The sequence below is a fragment of the Hylobates moloch genome, unplaced genomic scaffold (assembly GCF_009828535.3).
Source record: "Hylobates moloch isolate HMO894 unplaced genomic scaffold, HMol_V3 SCAFFOLD_10, whole genome shotgun sequence".
In the NCBI taxonomy this organism is placed as follows: domain Eukaryota; kingdom Metazoa; phylum Chordata; class Mammalia; order Primates; family Hylobatidae; genus Hylobates; species Hylobates moloch.
In genome coordinates, this window is record NW_026652285.1 from 50,891,156 (window position 1) to 50,917,533 (window position 26,378).

Genomic DNA, 26,378 nt, shown 5'->3' on the forward strand with positions numbered 1-26,378 from the left:
CGTTTCATTGTGCAAAGCAGTATTTCTAGAGGACTGCTGAAGAAATGCAGGCCATTGCTTCACTCAGTACTCTAAAAGATATCTCTGGGTTAATTCAGAGCATCAGAGCCTTAAACTAGGTTTTATCTAAATGGCATAAGCAGAATGCTACTGTGTTTTAATAATCATTCTTCACCTCTAAGAGGGGTTTGAATTTGTGTGTATGTAAGAATGAAAATCACATAGTAAATATAAATATTTTAGGACTTTTGGACCATATGATCTCTGTTACAACTATCTGACTCTCCTGTTGGGTCCAAAGCAGCTATACACAATACATAAACAAATGAGCATGGCTATGTTCCAACCAAACTTTATTTATAAAAATAGGCAGCAGGCCAAATTTGGCCTGCAGGTTTGCTAATCCCTGTTCTATGGTAATAGGCTTTAGCTAGGCACATCATCATCCTGAGTAAAGGCTGTGGAAAGGCCTACAAAGAAGAGGCCAAACTACTCAAAGTCCAAATAAATGTCCTGATAAAATGTGAGCAAACAGCAAACTGACTTGCCCACATCCACTCTGCCCTTTAGGCAGAGTGAACAAATGATAAACTGGGGCTAATCCCAGCCCTTTTTCCTGTTCCTTCTCTGTAATGAAGGTTAGAGTAGAGTTAAGCATATCTAAGCCTTATCTTTTTATCTTCAAGAGCATTCTGAAAGGGGAATAATAAAGACCACATCTTAGAATCATCAGCGTTCACTGAGGAAGACAAATGCAGGGCTTTTTGTTGTTTTACCAAAGATTGGAAAATGTGGCCCACTAGATAACAAAACACAAAGAGAATTAAATATGTCACTCAAGTGAAAAGAATGACACTTTGTATTATTATTGACATTCTGAAAAAGAGCAAACATACGCAAGATCAATGTCCTCTTCTGAGCTGGCTAAAGATAGCATTTTTAGTAATTTAATCATGTAGAGAATAATTTCTCTGTTCATTACATTTCCAAGTAAATTTTAAGGTGCCAGGTTTTCATTTGACTGCATAGGATAATGACTTATCAGATAAAGGGAGTCAACTGCAACAGAATCAAAGGACTTCAGAATTTAGGAGGAGAATTTAAGGATTACACATCACATGTAATCTATGTCTGAGGAAAGTGACACTTAGTCAATGTCCCCGAGGTAGTGAGTAGCAGAGGGAATTCCAGCTGGACCTTGACCTAGTATTTTCACCATACAATGGTCTTCAAAAGCCTGGAGTAGGCTTAAACTATCAGAGGAAAGTGAGGATGGATACAATGGCCAAACCAATATACCCTGGAGTACAAGTGTTTGACTCATCAGTCAGCAACTTCTTAGCAAGGTACTTCCTCTTCAAGAAGGACTGGCCCTAAGTTAGGTGGATGTGTTACCCTATCTCTGGAATGCCTTTTGTTAAATTCAACATGGCACATAATATGCTGGTACAAGTTCATAATCAGACTCAAAAAATGTAAGCATGTGTTTAGAAGGTCAAACTCCAATGTTGACTTATGCCAAAAAGCCAATCTACTCATGTTCTTTATGGGCTCTGGATCATGTGGAAATTTCAAGAAGGTGTCTGATCTACCTAACTCCCTGGAGGGGAATTCGGTGAAGTAAGATTAGAAATTATTTGGTCTCTTAAGGCAAACACAGCTACAGCAGACTAGCCAAAGCCTGCATATGAGGCCTTTTCTCACTGTATGCCAATGTGATTGAGACTTGTGCCTTCTGGCTAATGTCAGGGAGCTTTTGGTACTGTAGGCAGTGAACTCATTTGACCTGATGTCTCAGTATATTAAAGCAGGTGGTGAAATCTAGGGGAAAAAAAGTGAACCTACAACCATCTGTTTTTTGTGCTCTTTAATCATTTTCAGAGCCTTCAGGCTTTTTATCAATAACAAAAAATTTAATAAAGTAATCTACAAAATTCCGTAGGATCTTAGAATGCTTTTTATTCTTTCATTAAATAGAATTGGAAGAATTCACCAAATTAAGGCCAATTGCAAATGTATCCACAACTGCTTATCCATTATCTGGAATTTCCCATCTCCGTGGTTCTATCATTGCTGCCTGTCCCTTGAGTCATCTGATTACTTACTATGACAGGCAAGTTGGCTAATCAAAGTAGAAGGGAAGCTCAAATCATTTCATTGTGTCCTTCTTACTGGTTCCAGTAAAAAGTGATTGGCTGGATTTTGGGGGAGAGGGGTTGAGAGATAAAGACTGTAGGTTAAAACAAAGAAATAACATTTCTGAATTATCTGTAACTTAGAACATCTTCCATGTTAGTATGGATAACTGCTGCTTAGCTAAACATGGCTAAGTTTTCATAATGATAACCAAAAACCTATTGGGTTTGTTTTCCAGTCAATTTTATATAATTTTCCTTCTTGACTTTATAAATATGAAACTACCTGTAGACAATGTTGATAAAGATTAATTTGTTCTTCATGGTAAGTGATTTATAAAACACCTAATCATAGGTATTTATCTACTGATTCATCTATCTACCTATCTATCCATCTATCTTATCTAAAAACTGTCAATCTATCTATCTATCTATCTATCTATCTATCTATCTATCTATCTATCTATCTATCTGTCTGTCTGTCTGTCTGTCTGTCATCCATCCATCCATCCTGTGTGAGGGTGTATTTCAGTGGTTAAAAGCTTGGGCTCTGGAATAAGCAAATTTGAATTCAACTCCTACTCCATTCACTTACTAAGTATGCAGCCTTGAATAAATTATTCAGTCTGAATCCTAGTTTCCTCTTCTGTTAGATGGGGATGCTAATAACTATCTACCATTGTAGGTGACTTTGAGGATTAAATGAAATAACACATGTAAATGACTAAGCACAGAATCTAACACATATTAAATATTCAGTAAATAGCAGCTATTATTGTCTTTGATAAGGCTTTTCAGATCCCAGACCTTCAACAACAGCAGGAAAAAAGACTTGAATGCCTTCAGCTCTGAAGCTTCATAATATTTAACAGCCAAAGAGAGACTGGTGCCTATACCATGGTCACTAAAATAGTAGAAATTACCCATCTATTACTTCATGAAACAATCACTTGTGAAAGTCAAACATGCACACTGCTGTCAGGAACTGAGGATAGAGGGGAGAGGCACTTTAGTAAATGTGATGACGGAAATAAAAGAGATGTACACAGTGTTAAGATAGGAGACATAGTGACTTACTGTTACTGGTGTTGGGCAAGGCTTTCAGAAAGGGTGACTCTTGAGTCGGGTCTTAAAGGATGAATAGGAGTTCATCAGAGAGAAAAGAAGACAGGCATGCTTGGCCTCTGCTCCTAGTATTTTTTTAAGTCGCTTGCACTGAATCTCACAACCACTAGAGTTGTGGAGAGAACTGCTACTACACTATAACCTTTAAGGAGGTGTGTGTGGCAGGGAGATTCTCCTAATACCAGAAACGTAGATGTTAAGTATTCCCTAAATCTACTCTGAAGACCTACCACTAGAGACAGGCAGCACCAAAAGAAGTTGGTCCTAAGCTCAGAAATATTTCTGTAAGATGGTGATAATGAATAAGAAATTAGGTCCAGAATAACAATGAAGTATGTTTCAATTATAAAGATAGGAACAACAACATAGAAACCCTATATGAAGAAAAGGAGGCAAGATAATATACTGAAGATGCACTAGGGGAATATACACAAAAAAGTCAGAAAGGAAAAGGGCTAACAATTATCTCAAACACAGAGAAAGGAATTATTCTGAGTTATTTGTGAACATGATTTTTAGTACTGGGAAATCAGTGATGTTTAACATATGGGGACCTACATCTTTGCCAGTGCTGTCATATTTGCCAGTTTCTGGAGCATCTGCTGTGATTACACTGGAGAAACATGTGGAACACAGCGGCAAATGAGTGACTCTATGATGCCCAGGTCCTATTTCTGTTGAGAGGTTTACTGGCTAAGGAAAATGTAAAGTGCTCACTACTAAGACGGTGAAGAATAAAGTAAGTAACACTCAGGCCTCCTGGCACAGTGGGATTAAGGCAAGCCAAGCAGGCTGCCTGGGCACTCATGTATAGGTGGTGCCAAAACATCCTTGGAGGAGACCTGAAATGTGGGTCCAGTTAACTCTGGTTTATACACACAACCCCTTACATAACTGGCAGGAATAAATTGATTCTACTCCCTTTGAAGTAAAGACAGTATTCTACAAAAAATGAAGGAACAAGCCTCCCTCCCTCAGTTTCACTTAGCTAAGGTGACCAAAGGTGACAGGTCCCTGCCTGTCCTGGAGAGTCTCAGTTTCTGCCTGCTGTTTCACTATAATTATTAATACAGTCTCCTCTTTCTCAATGTGTCCCGGTTCAGATGATTAATCAAATAGCTGAAGAGATAAAAATCTTCTATGCAGAAGAATGCCAATGTAGACCAACTGATAGACCAACTGATAAAAGAGGAAAATAATTATTTTACAAATCCCAATGGAATTATTAAATCTGGCAAGAATTATCAGTTGGAAATAAAACTATCAGAGGAAGAGCTGATGAAGAACTAGAGATTGCTCAGTGACAAACTAACACAACAAGAGACAAGTAAAATACAACTTTATAATGGAGGATGCCACTACCCTAACGCTGTGGTAAATCTTACCTTCATCCACCATGAGTAAACAAGTGTACGACATCACTTATAATACATTCTAGTCACAACGTTTAACTTGAATCTAATAAAGACTTTAAATGTAACTTCTAGTTTATAGTAAATCAATGAGATACAGGAGCAAGCTAAATCATACTATGAGAAGCAATCAGGCAAATCTAGGCCAATCTCTTGAATATGCCAGTGAAATGCAAAATGGGTCTCTACTAGATTAAAAGAACCTTAAGGGACATAACAACCAGATGCAATGTGAAGTCCTGAAATCAACCATCTCTAGAGGACATTTTGGAAGAATCTGGGAAATCTGAATATGAACTGGGTATAGAGTGATAAAAAGAACTTAATTAATTTTAGGTATAATAATGTATTATTATTTAGGTAGGAAAATGTCCTACTTTTATAAAAAAGAGATACATACGGATATGTCTAAGAATGTAAGTACATGTTGTTAGAATTCACTTTATTACCTCGGCATAAAGTGTGGTTAAAAAAGATTTAGGTGACATACATCTACATATATATATATAATTTATTTTTATTTTTTATTTTTATTTTTGGAGATGGAGTCTTCCTCTGTCACCCAGGCTGGAGTGCAGGGGCGTGATTGATCTCGATCTTGGCTCACCGCCACCTCCACCTCCTGGGTTTAACCAATTCTCCTGTTTCAGCCTCCCGAGTAGCTGGGACTACAGGCGCACCCCACCACGCCTGGCTACTTTTTTTGTATTTTTAGTAGAGACAGGGTTTCACCTGTCTATTGGTCAGGCTGGTCTCGAACTCCTGACCTCGGGTGATCCACCCACCTCGGCCTCCCAAAGCGCTGGGATTACAGGCGTAAGCCACTGTGCCTGGCCCACATATATATAATTTAGAAAATCAATTTATTCTCATTCTCACTAGGGGAATGTAGAACTATTTAAAGAATAATCATTTGAAGGAGTTTAGATCAGCCTGTGCTAGAGGGCCCCACGTTTTGGTCTTGCTTTATCATAAGGAGTGTGCCCATTTCTATGGTAGACTAAGCCTGCACTGACAGAAATCTAAGATAGCAGCTTTTCCCAGGATCACAGCACTGACAGGTCTAGAGAAACTGTCTAGGAGAGCTCTTGCCCTAAGCAAGTTAGATATGGCAGCATCCAATCCTCATACTAACTAATGGGTCCATGTCTAGAAATCCACAAATCTAAACTGAGGGTATGTCATCAGAGATATGATAAAGTCTTGTCTCAAGAACATATCCATAGTCCAATACAGGTGCCCTAGGTGCAAAGAGGACTCTCAGAGGGTCTATCCCAGGAGGAGGAGGCAAACCCTAAGGGGGAGACGTAACCCTAGTAAGCACATAATTACTAGATAATGAGGGCCTCTGACTGCCCAGTAGCAGGACTCTCCGTAGGGAGAAAAGTTTCAGATGACAGGTAAAGAGTAGACCAGGTAGGGAGGGGAGGAGATAAGACTGAAACTAAAAGTTAGAAGATAGAGGTTAGAAGAAAAATGATGCAAGGTGAAGAATTTATCAGTAAATGTAACTTTATAATGGAGGATGAGTTAGTTTTAAAGGCTACGGTAAGACATCACAGTAGCAAAGTGAGAAGCAGAGAGGAGTTAAGAGAGAGCCAGAGAGATTCAAAGCTGAGGGTGGAGGGTAAATAAGCAGACAGGAGAGACACAATGAATGGGAACAGGGAATGATGGATGAGACAGCAGCAACATCGGGAGATAGATGGAATCTGAAATGGCGAAAGAAACAAAAGGACACAGGGGGCAGGAGTAAAAAAGACAGCTGGTCAAAGGTTGAGGGGGCAGAATTTAGAACAGGCAAGAGCTGAATGCATCTTTTTCATCTCTGTACTCACAGAAACTTATATAGTGGGAGCCCAGGAGGAAGGAACAAAGGGATGAAGGACAGAGGGAGGGAGACTGGCAGAACGGAAGGCAGGCAGGCACGACAGCAGAAGAGAAAGACCAGAAATGAGAAGAACTATATGAAAGTGTGGAAGAAGAATGATGAAAGGAAGAATGAAAAAAGCACAGATTTCAGAGGCACACAAGGGGGTTAATGCTAGTTAAAATATTAAATACTACAAATATGGTGCTCATGAGCATTGTGTCACATTTCAGAATGGCATAATTCAAATTTACCATAAGAATACAAGAAATAGTTTCATCAGGCAACATTTCTGTGGCTGATGTGAATCATATCTTACACAAATGCCTAGAATTAGAGTAAAAGCATGACAATTTTACTGAAAAAAGAGAGTCATATAGCTCTTAGATGTTCCATGCACTTCTGAGTGATGTCAAGCAGCCTATCAGGGCCTCTTATTTTCCCCAAGGGCCCGCTCTCATCCAGTGGATCACTTTGTCATATGAACTGGCATAAGGTTACTGATTATTTTCTACCCATTCTTCTGTCTGCCCAGAACCAAAACAAGAGGCAGATGCTGTATTAATATAACTAATGTAGACAGAAACCTGGCTAAATACTACCAAAAGAAAACTCACTATTCAGGTGCCTGGTTATCTACATTGCTGACTACATTGATCACATTAATCCAATGATTGCCAAATCTTTACTTCCTTTCTGTTAGGTGAGATTTAATTCTAGAGAAGTAACAGATTTCTAGGATGCAAATCTTTCCCAGGACAGGAGTCTGACTGAGAGTTCACAAAATAATTCTGGAATGTATGCAAAATTAGACTCACATGCAATTTTCATGCAAAGGAAAACCTATTCATCAACATAACAGTGGCTCTCAGAAAGCAGTCAAGTTCTGGGTCTGAAAACTGGAAACTAGGAAGTCTGATGTTTTAAGAAGGCATAATCAAATATATTTTTTGTTTGCAGTTTCTAATGTGTGTAGGTGTTTTCTAGCACATGAATAAGATTGGATTTTGTATCAAAAATTATTATTACAAGATTTCAAATCACAATGGCATATGTGAGAATTGCTAGTTTGCAATTTGGGGGAGGAGATAGGTTGGTGAAATCAGATTCCTAGAGTCTTCAGTTTGTTTTTCAAACAGAAAACAGTAAAAGAAATATTCTCCTTGACTCATGATACCAGTCCTTTATAATCGAATTTAGATTTATGAGGTTGGCGTAAGTTCAATATCTATATTTCCTAGCTTTTAAAGTTTTAATCGTATATGACATATACAGGACAGAATAAAGAAGTTATGATAATCACAAAACCTCCACATGGAAGTAAAGAGAAAAATCCATAGGGCCACCTGTAAAGATACTCACTATTTGGTAGAGTCAGATAATTGATATTCTCGTCGTCTATCATAGCATTCCTGGATTCCAGGATCATTCCATAAACTCTTTATTGCATCTACATATGGATTCTCAAAAGCAGACACTTTCTCCACATCAACTTCTCGAACTAATTGTGCATGAGCCTGTTTAAATAAAAAAAAGGCAGTTTTAATACTCTATTACTTTCCAAATTTTCTTTGCTTTGCATATTACATTACATACAATTCAGGTAACACCTTCCTTCATTTACTGGTCTTTAAACTGGTTTACAATAAAGTCATGTTTCATATTTTTTGTTTTTCTTAGAGAGAACTCAGTCCCAAATCTTTCCCTCTAGAGTAAACCTTGACGCTACTTAGAATTGATTAGAGGAAACTAGAGGAAAGTGGCGTATTCAGCTCTCCCATCAGAACAATGAGAATGTTATGCTTACACATACCACTATTTTCACATATTATCATAATCCTAAAATAATATTATTAAAAGAAAAGGAGGCAGGAGTAATTATCCCCTCTATGTTTATAGTTTATTATAATCAAACATATAACATAGCCAGCTTATGGATGTTGTATGTCTAAGCAGCAACTCAATCAGAATCCTCAACTAATCAGGATTAGCTTCTCTAGTTCACTTTTAGGACAGGGTGTAAAACCATTAGAAGAACAATTAATACTAATAATTTAATCTGGACAACAATGACAATTACCCCTCCACTCTTATGCACCCAAACGTTCAAAATATTTGTTTTTTATCTGCCTTATCTATATTACCAGACTGAGTACACCCTATTCAATTTTTTAACAATGTAAAATAACTTGGTTATATTCATTTAGCAGGAAAGAGATAGAGAGATTAAAATGTTTTAAAAATAAGATTGCAATGAAAATATTTTATGGTCAACCCTCAAATTAACCAGAATACATGACTGCCTAATAATCCAAATCAAACTAAGGTTTATGGAATGCAATATATATATACAAAGTATATATACATAAATATGCAACTAAACACAAACAACTAATTGTGTTGGACACTGGAGGCAGATGGCTGATAATTACTGAAACAATCCTGATTTTGTATAGAAATACAAACTTCTAAACAAGGTTAGTGAATGGCTATCATGATGACATCATAGCCAAACTATTCATTTCACAGAGTATTAAGCAGATAGAATTTTAATAAATGTAATCCATGTTAGGCCCTGTCTGGTTCCCAATCTTTACCTTCCTTCCTTTCTCTTGTGTGGGAAGGGCCCCATGCCAATAGTCTAATCTTGACTTAAGGTTTTAGGAAGCTCAACACACTAAGACTGAAGAAATCACCTTTCTTATTTGTTCTGTTCTGACTGTGACAATCGGATCTAGTAACTGAGAAGCCCTAGCTCTTGCTGGTATTTTGATTTTGGAAAATGAATCCCTGTAGCTGCTTTCTGTACTGAGTCCCTGTGTAGGCAATCTTCCGTGTTATCCCACCCACGATCTTACCAGCCTGGAGTCCTGTTCCTGAATCCCATGCCAGGTGGGGCCCACCTCAATCATCGTTCCCCTCTGAGACTCGCCCTTTGAAAACAGAGCATCACTGGCTCCTCAATGAATCCCCACTGCTGTGCTCTGCCTCTTAGGCAGTGTAATATTTGTTGTCTTTCTCTCTAATCATGGTTTAAGTTCCAAGTTCCAAGATACGCTCAACACCGCATAATCAGGGCCTAGCAAGGTGCCTGGCAAGTGGTAGATGTTCAATAAATACTTGTTGGTTGGTTGGAAGGAATGAAGAAAAGAAGGAAGGAAGGGAAGGAGGGATGGAGGGAGGGAGGAACTGAACTACACTAAAAACTAGGAATTCTAACTTCTAATTCTGACTTTACCCATAACACTGGTCATAACCTTTAGGAGAAACTACTTTTCCTCTGTATAACTTAGTTTTCTGTGTTCATAAGAAAAGGCAATTAAGCCAAATCACCAAAGAGCTCATCTGGCCATAAGCTGTATGATTGTAAATATATAATGAATACATCTACAATGCACAGAGCACCAAAATGTTAAGACACTGTCCCTCTGGGAGCACCCAGTACCATTGAGCAAAACAAGAACTTAACTATATCACGCAATAACTGAGAATACAGGACAGAATGCAGTTACATATGCACATGAGCGATGCTGCATGGGGATGGCGTTAAGTGCAACTGTGTACAGACCGAGGGGGTCAAACGAGGTGTCAGAGAGAAGGTAGGATTTAGCTGGCAGGTGAAGATGAAGATGAATGACCCCTCCAAGGAAAAGCAGCATGGACAAAATAAACATGGCACTTTTTAAAAACTGTGACCGCTGTTCACAGTTAAAAGAGGCTACTTTCTTTTGACTGCAAAAAAACAAAAAACAAAAAACAAAAAAACAAAACTGTCTTGTGAGAAAAGTTTCATGTTGACTCTGAATTCAAATTAACCTCTACAGTGTAAGTTATATTTGTCTCTGCTATAAACCCATTACTCAGAAGTCAATCTCCATCAAAACTAAGAGAGAATATTGCCCTCAAAAACAGAGCAATCACTACGTTGCCTTCACGGAGGTTGGAATTTCTAAGTCACTTCTACTGCCTCCTAAGCTTTGTTGTTTCATTTCATCCTTGCTGTTTTGGAAAATGAGATTCAAATATAATCAACCATAATTTGCATTTATGTAAGAGCTTTCATCTCAGATTCTCTAAGTTATTTAAAAGTATGACAGCATTTTACAAAATATATACAGATATTTAAAATTGTGCATATAAACGTTCCCAATGGAAATGCAATACTCTCAATTTTTTGTAAAAAAAAAAAAAAAAAAGTTCTGTATGTGGAAACAATATTTTTTAGTATGTTAAGAGTAGGAAGATAAATTAGACACTTTTTTCTATTTGTCCAAATGTCGAATGTGAAATAGCAGTAAAAATTATAAGTAGTTAGGCTAAATTAAACAATTATTAATGAAAAAGACAATGACGAAAAGGAAAAAACTCACCTCAAATATTACAAATAACAAGTCAATTACAATAGACTATCCTGTTTATTTTGAACATTGTGCACAGGAAAGCAAGGGAGGGCCAGCCATGCTGGCTCATGCCTGTAATCCTAGCACTTTGGGAGGCTGAGGCAGAAGGATCACTTGAGGCCAGGAGTTCAAGACCAGCCTGGGCAACATGGCAAGACCCATCTCTATAAAAAATAGAAAAATTAGCCAAGCGTGGTGGTATGTGCCTGTAGTCCCAGCTACTTGGGAGGCTAAGGCAGCAGGATCACTTGAGCCCAGGAGTTAAAGGTTACAGTGAGCTACGATCGCGCCACGGTATTCCAGCCTAGGTAACAGAGAGAAATACCATCTCTACAAAAAACAAAACAAAACAAAAAAAAAACCCCAAAATACCTAGTATGATTTAATGAATTACATCAACAAAATGTAAAATATAATTCTATTTCATTTTAAGTTACAGTTAAAATATACTGGGTGGAAATAATGATGAATGCTAGCTTTCAGAATTCTCAGCAAGCTGGTGGCAAGGCTTAGAGGGAACATTGTGAGAACTAAGTAGCTACTCTCAGGAACTCTGGCAGAATTCTAGGGAAAGACCACATGGAAACCGCAAGATGTGCCAATGTGGTAATGTCTTGTTTTCAGAATTCAGTAGTCATAAAATTCAGGTAAATCTTAGATGTGCTGATGTTTCCATGTTTGCTTCTGCAAAGGGAAGGAGGAACTGAGGTCCTACCAAAGTGGGTCTTACCCGGCCCACAGCAGGCCAAGCCTTTAGGTGAAATGAAAAAGACCTCATAGTCACTTTAGAAGGATTTTCAAAGTCTCATTAACAGCTGAAGGCGGCTTTAGACTGGAATGTCACACCTACCCAGAAGTAGAAAGCCAAATGGTAACTTCCACATTTGTGGAAGCTCTTAGACACAAATTTCCAGCTTATTAGGCCTGCTCTGTCTGAAGGGATGCCCAACACACACAGAGGACTTCAAAATCAGAAAAAGTGCAGGCCAATATCAGAGATTTCATCTCAATTCTGAACTGCAGCACACATCTTCCTACTTTTTTTCTAAGTGCTTATTTCCTTTTGGCACTTGACTCTAAAGAAAAAAATCACAAACTCCTAAATGGATTGTGGAAAAAAAAAAAAAACCCTCAGCCTTTTTGGTTTTGTTTTCTTCTGCTCAAAGGAAGTACAGAGTGAAATGATGGATGCTGAGACAAGACTGCTGGTGTTGTAATTCCACTTCCACCCAGTACTAGCTGACTGTGATCTTGTACAAGCTATTTAACATCCTCAACCTCTGCTTCCTAATTCCTTCCCTCTCAAAATCCATTAAATGGAGGTAATAATAGCACTTATTTTAAAGGGATAGATTACAGAACACATATAAAATACTTGAAGGAAGAGCCAGACACCTAAGGCTACTAGTTATTTAAAATGCAAAAAAAAAAAAAAAAAAAAAAAGGAAAAATAGTACAAAAAATATAAACCATGGTACAAATACCTACTAGATTCTTATGACATTGGGAAAGTCACTGAAGCCTAAATTTGCTCAAATGTGAAATTACAGTCTGGAAGCCCTGACTGGATAATAGATCTCTGAGTTCTCAAATTTGCAAATACTGCTTAGCATAAAATCTCCTGCAGAAAACTTGGACATGAACTGTATTTATCAGACTGTTTCACGTTTTCTGACTTCATTAGAACCTGAACAGCTGACCTTCTTTCAGGCGCATTATACGCAGAGTGACAGTTGTTGTTGTATCTTTTTCTGAGCATTACCGCATAAATGACAAAGAACAGCAAAGTCATACTGAACTGCTGATGGCTGGGTTCTCATTGTGAGTGATTCACTCCCATAAAACAGCCTCTCCACACTTATGATTCAACACGTGGCTCAGCAAAATTAGAAATTACTACATGACACAGCCTTTTGAAGCCCCTCATGAAAACGAAAGATCTTCTGTGTGGAGTCTTTAAGTGGTAAGGACCTACTGATTCTTCTTTGCTAAGCTTCTGTGTCCTTCTTAAACTTGGCATTAGATGGAGACTACTGAATCTCAAATTAGTAATTCTGGGAAACACAGTAGCAAAGAGGAAGAACTTGAACAACAGCCTGAGACCAAATCAGGTATCAATAATAACTCTGTCATGTACCAGCCCTGTGTCTTTAGACAAGTCACTCAACCTTCCTGAACCTCAGTTTCCTCATCTATAAGATGGAACAATTTGTTGTAGGGCTGTTAGGAAAAGTAAAAGAGATGTTTCTAAAACGCCTAGTACAAATATTATAATTACTATGAAATCTTGTGGTATCTCAAAAGTACCATTAATAATTATTTCAACAAATATTTATCGCTCATGTGTTAGGCAATACACAAGACACCAATAGAGAATGTATGTTAAATACAATGTTCTAGATTACAATGTTAGAGAAGAAACTTTATTAAACTGCCAGATATCCTTTCATTAAGACTTCACAAATTGATTTATTAACTCATTATTAAGTTTGTTCTTCTATCATTAGATTTTTATTTTTAATCTCCATTATGGTCACCAAGGTAATCAATGACTATAAGTTATATTGTCTTTCCCAAAAAATATTTGCTGGAACTACAATTCTCCTTTTGGTTTTGCTGGCCTATAGGCTTTATTTGCTCATTCTAACATAGAATGGGGATTCCTTCTTGGGTAGAGGAAATACTCCTCCTTTATTGTTTAAAATATTTTTTTTTTCCTTTTCAAAGAACTCAATCTCTTTCTTGGCCCTACCACTACGATTTTTCATGTAAATATTCTTCTATTTGGTTCTTTGCTTAACATTTTCCTTTTTCATGTTTGTCTGTAATGTCATAATTATCAGTATCAATGACATTGTAGGTCAGATGCTTGATGCAGCACGACAAAACCTACATCAAACACTTTCAGAGTATGCTGATTGATATAATTACATGATTCCATTACAAAGAATATTGCCTTCAGGTCTATAAAATCTTGGGGTACAATTTAAAATTTTGCACTCTCTGAAGTTGTACTATTATCTTCATAATTACGATGTTGTACTATCCTAGTATGGGTGTGTGTGTGTGTGTGTGTGTGTGTGTGTGTGTATGTATGCATTATTAATACCACCAAAAAAACTAGTTTTATCTTCAGAGAGTTTATACAAAGTCACAGTTGATTTAAAAAAATTGAAAAGAGAGATTAAAGGTCTGCATATTCATTAAAATTCAAAACAATTAGGGTATGGTCTGTATGACTACTTTCAAAGAATATCTGAGGAACATTAATTATGTTAATGGAAAATTAAGTTAATTGGAATGTTAATAGTTATTTATTTGACAAATGGATTCTGAAGTCAAAGTAAGAGAATGGGGAGAATAACGGTTATAAACAGTCAAACAGAGGTCTGTGCTGCAAAACACAGAAGTTATAAAAAGGCAATGGCCCTTACCTAGAAAGGTGCTATAAATCCATGAGCCTAGCATTGGGGATATTATTGAATTTTCCAAACTTGTTTGACCATGGAAGCTTTTTTTGCCTTCAGATCTGTTGACGAGACTGTTGGTGCATTAAATCATGTTTTGAAAACACTGACTAGAGACTGAGACCCCGAACAACCAACTGTAGGTTGATTTTACACAAACAAAACAACTCATTGACTGATTTCTCCCCACTCTGGCATAATAGGTAAATGCCTGCTTTATAGATTCATATCATCTTCATTTCTGAGATCACATAATGTTATGTAGTTCATTTCCTGATATTATATCTCAGAAAAAGCCTAATCATTTTAGTCCTTTGTAATGTCTGTGCTCCTACAATCTTATTAACCAGAGGAGTATGTTGCTGCTGGTTTGGGATTTTATTTTATTTGACAACAGGAAAAACAGATAAAGAAGATTTCCCTGTTCAGTTGGTAAAATTCAGACAGGTGAAAAAATAAAAAGAACAAGCTCTTTGATTAAAAAAGAAAAGAAAAAGGCCCAAATGCTCCCAAGAATTTCAGAGTCTTACATAGGGAATATCATCTTTCTGGAACATCCCATATGAAATCTGACCACTGAAGCTTCAGACATTCAAGAAATTGTGTTAGGAAAAACTGAAAGTGAAAGGCTCACTTTCCCAGAATCTTGGGGAAGGAATGGAGCTTTTAGAATACCTTGCTTAAATGCCCCTTTAACAGAGCAAGAAACTGTTCCATTAATAAAAATAAAGAAACAAAAACAATACCTCTTTATCCTATGAAAAAGAGTAATGAAGCATTTAGAAGTTTCAGTCTGTCACCCAGGCTGGCAGGCTGGAGTGCAGTGGCACATCTCGGCTCACTGCAAGCTCCACCTCCCGGGTTCATGCCATTCTCCTGCCTCAGCCTCCTGAGTAGCTGGGACTATAGGCGCCTGCCACAACACCTGGCTAATTTTTTGTATTTTTAGTAGAGATGGGGTTTCACCGTGTTAGCCAGGATGGTCTCGATCTCCTGACCTCATGATCTGCCCGCCTTGGCCTCCCAAAGTGCTGGGATTACAGGCGTGAGCCACCACGCCTGGCCTAGAATTTAAGTAGGAAGAAGGCAAGGAAAGTAACTCACATCCTACAAGGCATGGTTTTTTTTGGAGTAAGTTATATAATTTGTCACTTTAAATAAAGACCCAAATTTTGAAAATATTATAGATAAGAAGTGTAAAAAGTTACCTGGACCAGTGCTGAGAAACTGTTAACTTTCCATTGAGAGTTTAATAATATAGTTATAGTCTACTAACACTTTTGAGTATAAAAAAGGCTACCAAAACAGTTAATGTTTGTATTAACCTCTTCTCACACTGCTATAAAGAATTACCTGAGACTGGATAATTTACGAAGAAAAGAGGTTAACTGACTCAGGGTTCTGCAGGCTGTATAGGAAGCATGAATGGGAGGCCTCAGGAAACTTACAATCATGGTGGAAGGTGAAGGGGAAGCAAGCACGTCTTACCGTGGTAGAGCAGGAGAGACAGAGAAGTGGGAGGTGCCACACAGTTTTAAACGATCAGATCTCATGAGAACTCACTAACTATCATGAGAACAGCAAAGGGGAAATCTGTCCCCATGATTCAATCACCTCCCATGAGGCCCTTCCCCCAACAAGTGGGGATTACAATTTAAGATGAGGTTTGGGTAGGGACACAGAGCCAAACCATATCAATGTTGTATGTCTTTGAAGTATTTATTGACCAGCAGATCTATTTTATTACATTGATATTATTCAAGGAAGTGTGTGCATTAAAAATTTTTCAAATATAAAATTCTTCCTAAAATATAAACTTTTGATAAATCAATGTAGATTTTAAAGTAAAAAATGAGCAGAAATACTTTTCTTGGTACCTTCATGTACTTTAGTCATGTTCTTAGCCATATCTCTTTCTAACATCATGTCCCTATCATCCTTCAGAGAATTATATTTTTTCAATATTGACATATATTTAACTATTTAATAGAATTGTAATATTCTTAAAAATTGCCTTAACTATTTTAGGTCAACAAATTTGAAACTGTTAATATTTTCAATCATGCTCTTCTTGGTAGACCTTAATAGTTTTAATTCAGAAACAGTCTCTCTTGTTGGCTAAGATACTTGGTAAGCTTAGAACAAGGTCTGCTGAATGGTAAGTAATCTCACTCTATTATGTTTTTCAAATGGAAAGACATAAATATCTCAGTTCAAATATTTTCATAGAACTACCTTTTGGTATTAGTTCAGAATACTATTATTTATACTATTATTTCACAAGTACATTTAGGAGATGAAACTCATAAATAGATTATTGCAGTTTGTTTGGATACAACTGTGATTTATGTGTAAGCCATAACTATTCTAAGAATATTTCTGGTCCATTAGTTTATTAATTTAATACATACAGTATTTTACCATGACACTATGCTCCATGAAAAACTATACTCATATCATTACCACAAAATACATTACTTTGAACACTGACTTTTAAAATTTTTTTAAAGAAGCAAAAGCATTTACTGTAGCAATCAAAACCATGTTGGATATTTCACTTTATCAGCATGAACTTCTAAAAGCTTCATCTTGATTCCATGAATTAATGAAGAAAAAAACAAACCATCAATTACCTGCAAAGTTTTTCTTCTGCTAAGAGAATTAACAGATTAATTGCTACTGCTTCATTTTTTTTTTGTACATGCATAAGAAAACCTGGAATAAAAATGAGCTAAATTAACTCGGAAAGAAACTCATTTGATCTAAATGAAAAGTCATGCTTCACAGAGTGATATAAAAATGCATTCTCTGCCGCTGCACATGCTAAAATGTCATCTTTGGGCACAGTCTTCTGAAAATAATAGCGAACTCTTGAAGCAGAAGATTTCTGTCTTTTGTATTTTATGTGGTTGATTATATTCATGGCTACAATGGTGAATGTTAAGTATTGATACATAATTTTATATGAATTACACATTATCGACTTTCTTTAGAAACAAAAATACAGTACTTAATTTTTTGTTAAACACGCATTTTCAAGTTTCTAAAAAAAACTTATGGCCAAAAAGATCTGCTACAAAATAAAAGCATTATCAAACAATAAAACAGATTTATATCAAACAATAAATGATAAAGCAAAATCTTTCATACCTCCACAGTAAGACTGCTTCAGCCATCATTTTCCACACACATTTCACATACACCTAGCAACTGCCCACTGACCCTACTCACAGAAGTGTGGTGTCTTCGTGGACCTGGCAGCCCACACACCAGACCAATAGCATGACTAGCTGATTCAGGCAGACAGTAAAGGCAGCAGCACCACACGCTTCTCCACCATCTTTCAGACTGGAAGAGTGTGGCTGTCCCTAGTCACTTTTGTCCCAGCTTACTCCATATTAGCAGGAATGCCCACATGCTGTCTTTGAAAGAGAGATGCCGTTAACAATGCATCTGGGAAGGGATATCAGACTCAACCAAGTGTAAGGTGAGAAATCTGTTTAACTGCAAAGGCAGAATCTAGAAATACAAAGTGAATGTCTGTTAAATACATCCTGGATTATTTTAATGCAGCTATTAATAAGAATGCTTCATTAAAAAATAAAAAAAACTGGAATAAATGCTGAACAGGTGGGAGGCTGGGACAACAGGTGCAAACACAAGTATCTCAGGCAAACTAGGACTTATGATCAACCTATGCATGGGGAAGACTTGGCTTAGATATAAGAGGCCTAAATGTGAGACAACGGTCTGCACATCTACCTGACACAGCAAAATTTTGTAAAGGGGTCAATATCCAAAATTGAGAGCTTTAGCATTAAAAACAACAAAAACAAAAAACACACTCAAAAAACAGATGTCCTAATTCTCTTGACAAATTAGAAGTCCCAGCAACACTGCACCCATATTCCAAGAGGACAACATGCTGTAGCTAAGAAGGCTGCCAATAGCTTCCCACTATTGTCGAGAATAATGAGAGAGTACATACATTTTTATGAAGGTGAAAAATATTCTATGTTCTATAATGCAAAAACAAATAATGCTATAGCAAAGAATAGAACCTGGCCAGCTTCTCATTACCTGCCTGACCCTGAAATAATTTGAGTTTGCACCCTACCCCCAGGCCCAACTCCCCATAACGCTGGTGTCATTGTTGTGTGCTTTGTGTGATAAGGAAGCTTGTGAACTCTCCACAGAACTGAGAATTATGTTGAATCTGACTCCTACCAGTGGGCATTTTCTCAGCTTCCCGGCTAGAATCCATTAAAAAATGTGCACCTGGGATCTTCTAATGTTCTTTCCCCATTATCCCTTTAATTTATGCCCTAGATGCTTGTGTTACGAGTTCCAACACACACAAGTCTAAACAAGGGAACTAAGGCACGCCTTAAGTGCCAAATGGTACCACATGGTTTGGGTTGTCAGGGGTGGTCATATGCACAGTGGATAAGGGCCTATGGCTTTGCAGTCAAACACATTTAATCAAACCATGTTCCCATCTACTTGCTTTGGGATCTCTCCAAGCCTCAATTTCCTTATCCCTCCAATGAGGTAATGATAACTATGTCACAGCACCATTATAAAGTTTAAATGTAATAATATATACAAAACAGTATAGTAATAGGCACACATTAATGGGTCAGTAAACAGAAACAATCCTTGGTTTGTACTTCAGATATGACTCAGGAGGAATGATAGTGAAATGTCCTCACACAACCCTTTTTTTGTATTCAGTAGAACAACTCTTTTGGGTGTAAGATCTTTGGGGATCTGTTACAAAAACAATCATTTCTACGGTTCTTACCAACATGCTGTAGCACTATCAGTTTTATATCTTAAGAAAATGCCGTTTTAAATTCTCAAGATATGGGTTACATATAATAATTATAGTGACTATTTTATAGTCATAACTGTTTTGCAACTGGAAGCATGTTGACTTAAAGTGGCATAGAAAAGTTTTCTCTCTCCAGAAAAGGCCGAATTTCATTATATTGCATTCATCTCAATGTTGAGTTTTTAAAACAGGCAAAGACCACAACCTGAATAAAACCTTGTCCAAGATATGAAAATACATGTGCATGAAGACTTTACCAGATAGTATATCCACGCATGCTCTTCCGCTTGAATTCTGATGAGCTTCCCATGAAAAGCTAAAGTGATTGGTGATGCAGCAGTGGTCATGAAATCAAACCAAATCCATGTTTAAATAACTCAAAAAAAAAAAAAACAAAAAACTGAGCAACTTGCATTGCTTTTTCAAGAAGATAAAAATGCATATTGCCTCTTTTATGTGTTCTTAGCTATATATCTATTTTTGAAATGCTTTCATGTAATTTCTAAATTTAGCCCCTACTTCCTTTTTACTGTGTCATCTGAGCTACAGCATCTGATAACATTCTGATCTTCACTCGGAGGAACCTATACAGAAACTGCCTTTCAGAGGAAAGATAACCTCTCACTAACCTCTTCTGTGTTTGCAAACAAGCAGTGTACTGGATAGTATATAATGACCGCTTCATTCTTCTCTGTCATTTCTAGGGGCACCACTTACATACATTTTAAATATTTAAAAATTCCCTTTACTTGTTGGTAGAAATATCAATCTTTCTAAAGCATCAACATTTTTTATTAAACCAATCTCTTGTTAAAAAATATATGAGTTAGAGGAAGAAATTCATCTCTTTTAACCTAAGGCAGGAGAAAGAAAACAAACCCCATCTCTACTAAAAATACAAAAAATTAGCCGGGCATGGTGGCAGGCACCTGTAGTCCCAGCTACTCGGGAGGCTGAGGCAGGAGAATAGCGTGAACCCGGGAGGCAGAGCTTGCAGTGAGCCGAGATCATGCCACTGCACTCCAGCCTGGGCGACAGAGTGAGACTCTGCCTCAAAAAAAAAAAGAAGGGGCAGTGAAAACAGAGCTGGTATGGTGGTATGAGGTGATAAACCACTGCAGATACAGACAGAAATTTCTGAATCCTTTACCTGGGTTAATTATCATTTCATGAAAATGTTCTTCTGCTTTATTTTCTATTCATTAATAGCAGATTTAAGATAGATGAATTATATAGCAATTAAATTTTGTTTGTAAAAATGGACAATTTCAAGCAATATATTCAAAATTTTAATCAGAAACAATCTGAGTGTGTTGCCAGTAAACACTGCACAGGAGGTGTTAACCTACAGATCTGGTAAAAATGGATGTGCGTGTAGTAGGGCCTCAGATTTTCCAGAATCTTACCCATCCTCCCGTAATTAAGCCTTTCCTAATTACTTTTTTCTTTTGGGCCATTCACAGACTTCACAGCACAATTGTTGGGCACCACGCTGTATCGTGCCTGTCACTGCTATTTAACTGATCATGTTTTGTACATAAAGAATTTCCAACAATGCAGTAAATTACTTTAGGTCAGAGACTGTCTAATATTTCTTGCAGTCTAGCACAATTTTCATGTTAGATCAATAAATATTTCTATAATGGGGCTGAGCTGTCTTGCCTTCTTATATATTTGTCCAGAAATGTGACCTAACAAGACTGAGGAAAAGATGATACAATGACCAGTACAGGACAGAGAAAATAGTTGGAAAGCCTGGGGGAGCCTCTGTTATGGTCTAGGACCAGTCTCTTAACCTTTATATGTTAAGGGCTGACTTCTATAACTGGAATATTGGATTAGATAACGGCTGAGACGCCTTGTCCTTGTGATTGCACATTCAAACATGGCTAAAGTGAAATTAAAATATTTAACCAGTGGTATGGCATGGGCCCCGGCCAAACAGAACAGAGCAAGGCCCTGGACTTTCCTCGTCATGCCTCACATCAGCCTTTCATGTGCTGGATCACAAAAAGGCCAGGATGTCCTGGGGTGGGACAAGAGCTGCTGGGGCCATTCATGGAACTCAGGGAAGCAGCTATAATATTATACTTTTTCAGACATTTTAACACAGGTATGGTGTTATCAATAGTAGGGGCTGAATACTAACCCAACATATAAGTAACACCTTAGAGTCCTAAGTGTTACTTTATTTGAAAGTTTTTATTCTTACATGAAAGGTATGAATGCTTACAGATCTGAAAATAAAAACAAATTCCCAGCAATGCTATCAATAATCTTTTTTATTGTTCTTCTTCACATCCTTATAATTCAACATTTTTTGAGGCAGCCAAGTAATAATTCCTGGTTTCTCCATAGTAGTGTTAAGCTCATCTTGCAATGAGGAGCCCAAAACCATACTATGTTCCCTGCTTTCTTCAATAAATAAATAAAGTGGAAAAGCCAAGGACACATCTGACTACTATCCTGCTTTTACAGATGAGAAAAGTGTTATTTAGTGTTCACAATAAAATTCCCTGTGACATGAAGCAGCAATGACTGCAGCTTGAGGCTCCTCTCGACACAGCTGCAGCTTCGTGGCCCACCCACAGCCTTGAGAGCCCAAGAGAATGAATCAGAGAACAGAGGGGAGGGCTGACATAGCTCTTGGATTCAAAGTGGTCCACCCACAAGCAGTTTCTGCATCGCCTTAGAGCTTATAAGAAATGCAGACCTCTAGGCCTCTCCACAGATCCACTGTATAGGGATCTCCAGGTTAACAATATCCCCAGGTGATCTGTGTGCACATTAAAGTTTGGAAAGTGCTGATGAGTGCTTCTCAAACTGGGTTGAACATTAACATCACCTGGGGAGCTTAAAAAAACAGACTCTGATGTCTAGGTCCCACCATTGAACATTATGATTTAATTGGTCTGAGACATGACCAATTTTTTTTTTCTTTTTTTGAGACAGGGTCTTACTCTTTTGCCCAGGCTTAAGTGAGTACAGGGCACGATCATAGCTCACTACAGCCTTCATCTCCAGGGTTCAGGTGATCTTCCCATCTCAGCTTTTCAAGTAGCTGGGACTACAAGCATGCGCCACCATGGCTGACTAATTTCCGAATTTTTGTTGTTGAGACAAGATCTCCCTAGATTCCCAGGCTGGTCTTGAATTCCCAAGCTCAAGTCATCCTTCTGTCTTGGTCTCTCAAAGTGCTGGAATTACAGGTGTGAGCCAGTGTGGTTGGCCTGGCCAAGGTTTTTTAATGACCCCCCAAGTGGTCTACACTGGTAGAGACCTTGGTATCTGAAGTATGGGGCACACATCATCCATGGGGCACAGAGAGAAAATATCAAAACCTATGTGTATAATCTGAGGACGACAAAGATAGTAAGTTTTGTCGTATTTAATGCACGGAGTAACAATGGCGCCAGGACTTGTCTGATGTCCCTGTGTGGTGTCCAGGAGTTCTAAGGAGTCATTACTAAGTATCTTTGTTAAAACATAAATGGTTTCTTATGTTTTGAAAGACCTGAATAACTTAAAGATAACTTAAAAACACGTTTTTCTTTTACAAAATGGTAGTTTTCCAAATATGCTGACCTTTTTTGTTGTTGTCATGACAAGGGGCTGAAGTGGCAGCCTATCTGGCAGATACTTTTGTATGAACATATTTCATCTATCCCTTCAAGGCCAAAGAGCATTTCAACAATGAGTGTGAAAGCAATTGCTAGAAAATTTGTGCTGCAAAAAAAGCATTTTGAAAATGGATATTTGGGTATGTTTCCATTGTGGTATGATTTTGCTGTCAAAACCACTGTTAAGGTGTTATAACACACACACACACACACACACACACAATCTATGTGTGAACTTGTAAAACTTGAGAAAAAGTCCTTTAAAGAAAGAGTTTCAGTGGAGTTTTCAACCCATTTGTTAAACATGAATAATGCAACATCTTTCAGTTTGTTTGAAAGAACAGCTGACATCAGTGAAGATGGACACTTACTAGCAAAATTTCAATTAAAACTCTTTGCATAATTGGTGAATAAGATTGAAAAAGAATCATGATGTAGTAAGCACAGCTAGTAACGTTCCTTCCATTTATAACTACATATCTTGTGTGGTTTTCTTTTATTTATGAAACATTAAAAGTAAGTAGTGACTTAAACTGAACTTACTACCAGACCACTGGATTAATGTGTCACAAATGATTAATCATTTTTTTAAAAAAGAATTAAGATGTTTTATATCACAAAGGATTAAAAATTTTCATTATATAGAATTTTAAGAAAAGCCAAAGTAACTTATAATGATGGAGTGCATGATTTTAAAAATTAGGACCATATGCAGTTTCAAAGACAGTCTACACTGGGTATTCAGTAGTATCCCACATCAAAATCAGGAGGATCAATTTCCACCCATGCAATTTAAAATCATCACTCATATCATTGATAATGTGTTCTAGTATCTATGATGGCCACCCACCAGAAGTGGAAAAATTATTAATTGGTATGACTATTTATAAAAAGCCTCTGTTAAATATAGTACAGTGGAAAACTACTAGACAGCATTCTGAGGACCAGATGACATACGCTTTCAATGTGACAGAATTATCTGTTACATACTCTGTGTATTAATATTTGGTTTTGTTGCTAGAATCACTAAACATCTTGACCGTAATATTACTGTGCCTGTAAAAATGCCCATGTGATATAATGGACACTGGTATATAGAGAATACATCTTTATCTGATCACAGAAATACTGTTCATGATTTTGTGAAATTTTACCCTTAAATGAAAATCTTTAAGGAAAATGGATGAGCTGCAGGTAATAAGTATTCATGAACACTTTTATGTATCTATATACCTGCCCTTCAGTTTTCTAAGACTATCAGAGTCTCATGTGACCTAAACTAGTTGTATGTAATTGCCCTCGCCAGCTCCTTCTCATAATGCATTAACCAGCAGAAGAATCCTCCAATGGCTCAGTGTCATGTGCTCCTCTCACCTGAGGTGCCTCTGCTCTGAGTAACTCTCAGGATATAGCACATGTAGGTCAAAGACATCCGTTGGAGAGATTAGAGCACTTTTTTTTTTTTTTTTGGCTTTTCCAACACTTTTTTTAATGTTCTCCATACTGTACCCATCACATACAACTCTTCTACACATTGTACTGGAAATGACTTACTCTCTGCTTGCTAATTGATAATGGAGAGGAGCTGGAAAATGAAAAAAGTAAATCCAGGCTAAGTTTCATCTACAAGGACACTTTATTTTTCTTTAAATCCAGATGTCCAGTAACAAAGTTCTTGCTTCAATTATTCACAAAGTGGTCTGGTTTGAATGTTATGATGCAAAGTAGATATCTGGCTCTGCAGAGCTACATGTACTATGCTGAGCTGCTACACTACAGGGTGGGAACAAACTGATGTGGTGCACTTGGAAGAGGATGGAGGCAGGAAATGCTTGGAGTCAAAGTGTATGGCAGCATAATATTTTATCTAGGTGAGAAACCACAGCATCCATAAAGTTAACATTAAATTGTGTATTTAGAAAAGCACCAAAGAAATCCCTAAAAACATGACCTTGGTAGTACTCAAATCTACAACAAGTAAGTATCATCTGTCCCCCTTCTCATCAAGGTTAACTGAATGCATATTTCCCAGTGTATATACCAGGGATCTATGCGAATCCTTCTGGGAGCAATTCACATGTCCATCTGAACACTTAAATCTACGATGTCTCAGAGAAGGAAGCTGCGTTAGTGTGGTTACGTTGTATGGTTGTCAGATTATTCACTGCACAAGGCCCTAATCCAAGAGGAGAGGGAGGAGCTACACCTCCAGCTGTAGGCCACTGGCCAGACACACACAAGCTGCGTCCACTCACAGGTTGGCCTTTTCAATTTCACAGGAAGACACTGCTCAGACTAAGTGCAGGCCTGAAGGAAAGGCACTTTTTTAAAATTTTTATTTTATTTTTTATTGAGATGGATTCTCACTCTATCTCCCAGGCTGGACAGCAAAGGCACAATCTCGGCTCCCTGCAACCTCTGCCTCCCAGGTTCAAGCGATTCTCCTGCCTCAGGCTCCCAAGTAGTTGGAACTACAGGCATGCACCACCACACCCGGCTAATTTTTGTATTTTTTGTAGAGACGGGGTTTCACCATGTTGGCCAGGCTGATCTCGAACTCCTGACCTCAAGTCATCCACCTGCCTCAGCCTCCCAAAGTGCTGGGATTACAGGCATGAGCCACCACACCTGGCCTATTTTATTTTTTAAAATATCATCTACTAGCTAGACTTTCCCCAAGGAGTAGCGGCACCTCTCTCCCTTGGGCAGTCCAGTTCCCTAAAGGGACTCCCTTAGCTAGTTCTGAATCCCTGTGGTACCAGTGTGGCTCCAAAGTACAAAGTAAGCAACTGGTAAGTTGGCACTCAGTCACTTTAGGTTAATGACAAGTCCCCAGGGTAAGTGGGAAAAACTTCTTGTTGCTTTCTAGGGTTGTCCAGTTCGTATCTTTGCCTTTGGCTATGTGTAGACACTAAACCATTCTTTTTTTAAAATTTTTTTAAATTTTTTAAATTTAAAAAAAACTTTTTTTTATTATTATACTTTAGGTTTTAGGGTACATGTGCACAATGTGCAGGTTTGTTACATATGTATCCATGTGCCATGTTGATTTCCTGCACCCATTAACTCGTCATTTAATATTAGGTATCTCTCCTAATGCTGTCCCTCCCCCCTCCCCCAACCCCACAACAGTCCCTGGGGTGGATGTTCCCCTTCCTGTGTCCATGAGTTCTCATTGTTCAATTCCCACCTATGAGTGAGAACATGTGGTGTTTGTTTTTTTGTCCTTGCGATAGTTTACTGAGAATGATGTTTTCCAGTTTCATCCATGTCCCTACAAAGGACATGAACTCATCATTTTTTATGGCTGTATAGTATTCCATGGTGTATATGTGCTACATTTTCTTAATCCAGTCTATCGTTGTTGGACATTTGGGTTGGTTCCAACTCTTTGCTATTGTGAATAGTGCCGCAATAAACACATGTGTGCATGTGTCTTTATAGCAGCATGATTTATAGTCCTTTGGGTATATACCCAGTAATGGGATGGCTGGGTCAAATGGTATTTCTAGTTC

General features: G+C 37.7%; 1 protein-coding gene across 1 annotated transcript in view; it reads right to left on the minus strand.

Annotated features, from left to right (window-relative positions):
• Nucleotides 1-26,378, minus strand: part of GNAQ (G protein subunit alpha q) — a 320,250-nt gene that overhangs the window by 85,491 nt on the left and 208,381 nt on the right. The window contains exon 3 of the mRNA XM_032164343.2: nucleotides 7,905-8,059. Coding sequence (XP_032020234.1) covers nucleotides 7,905-8,059 — 155 coding nt within the window. The remainder of the gene's footprint in view (nucleotides 1-7,904; nucleotides 8,060-26,378) is intronic.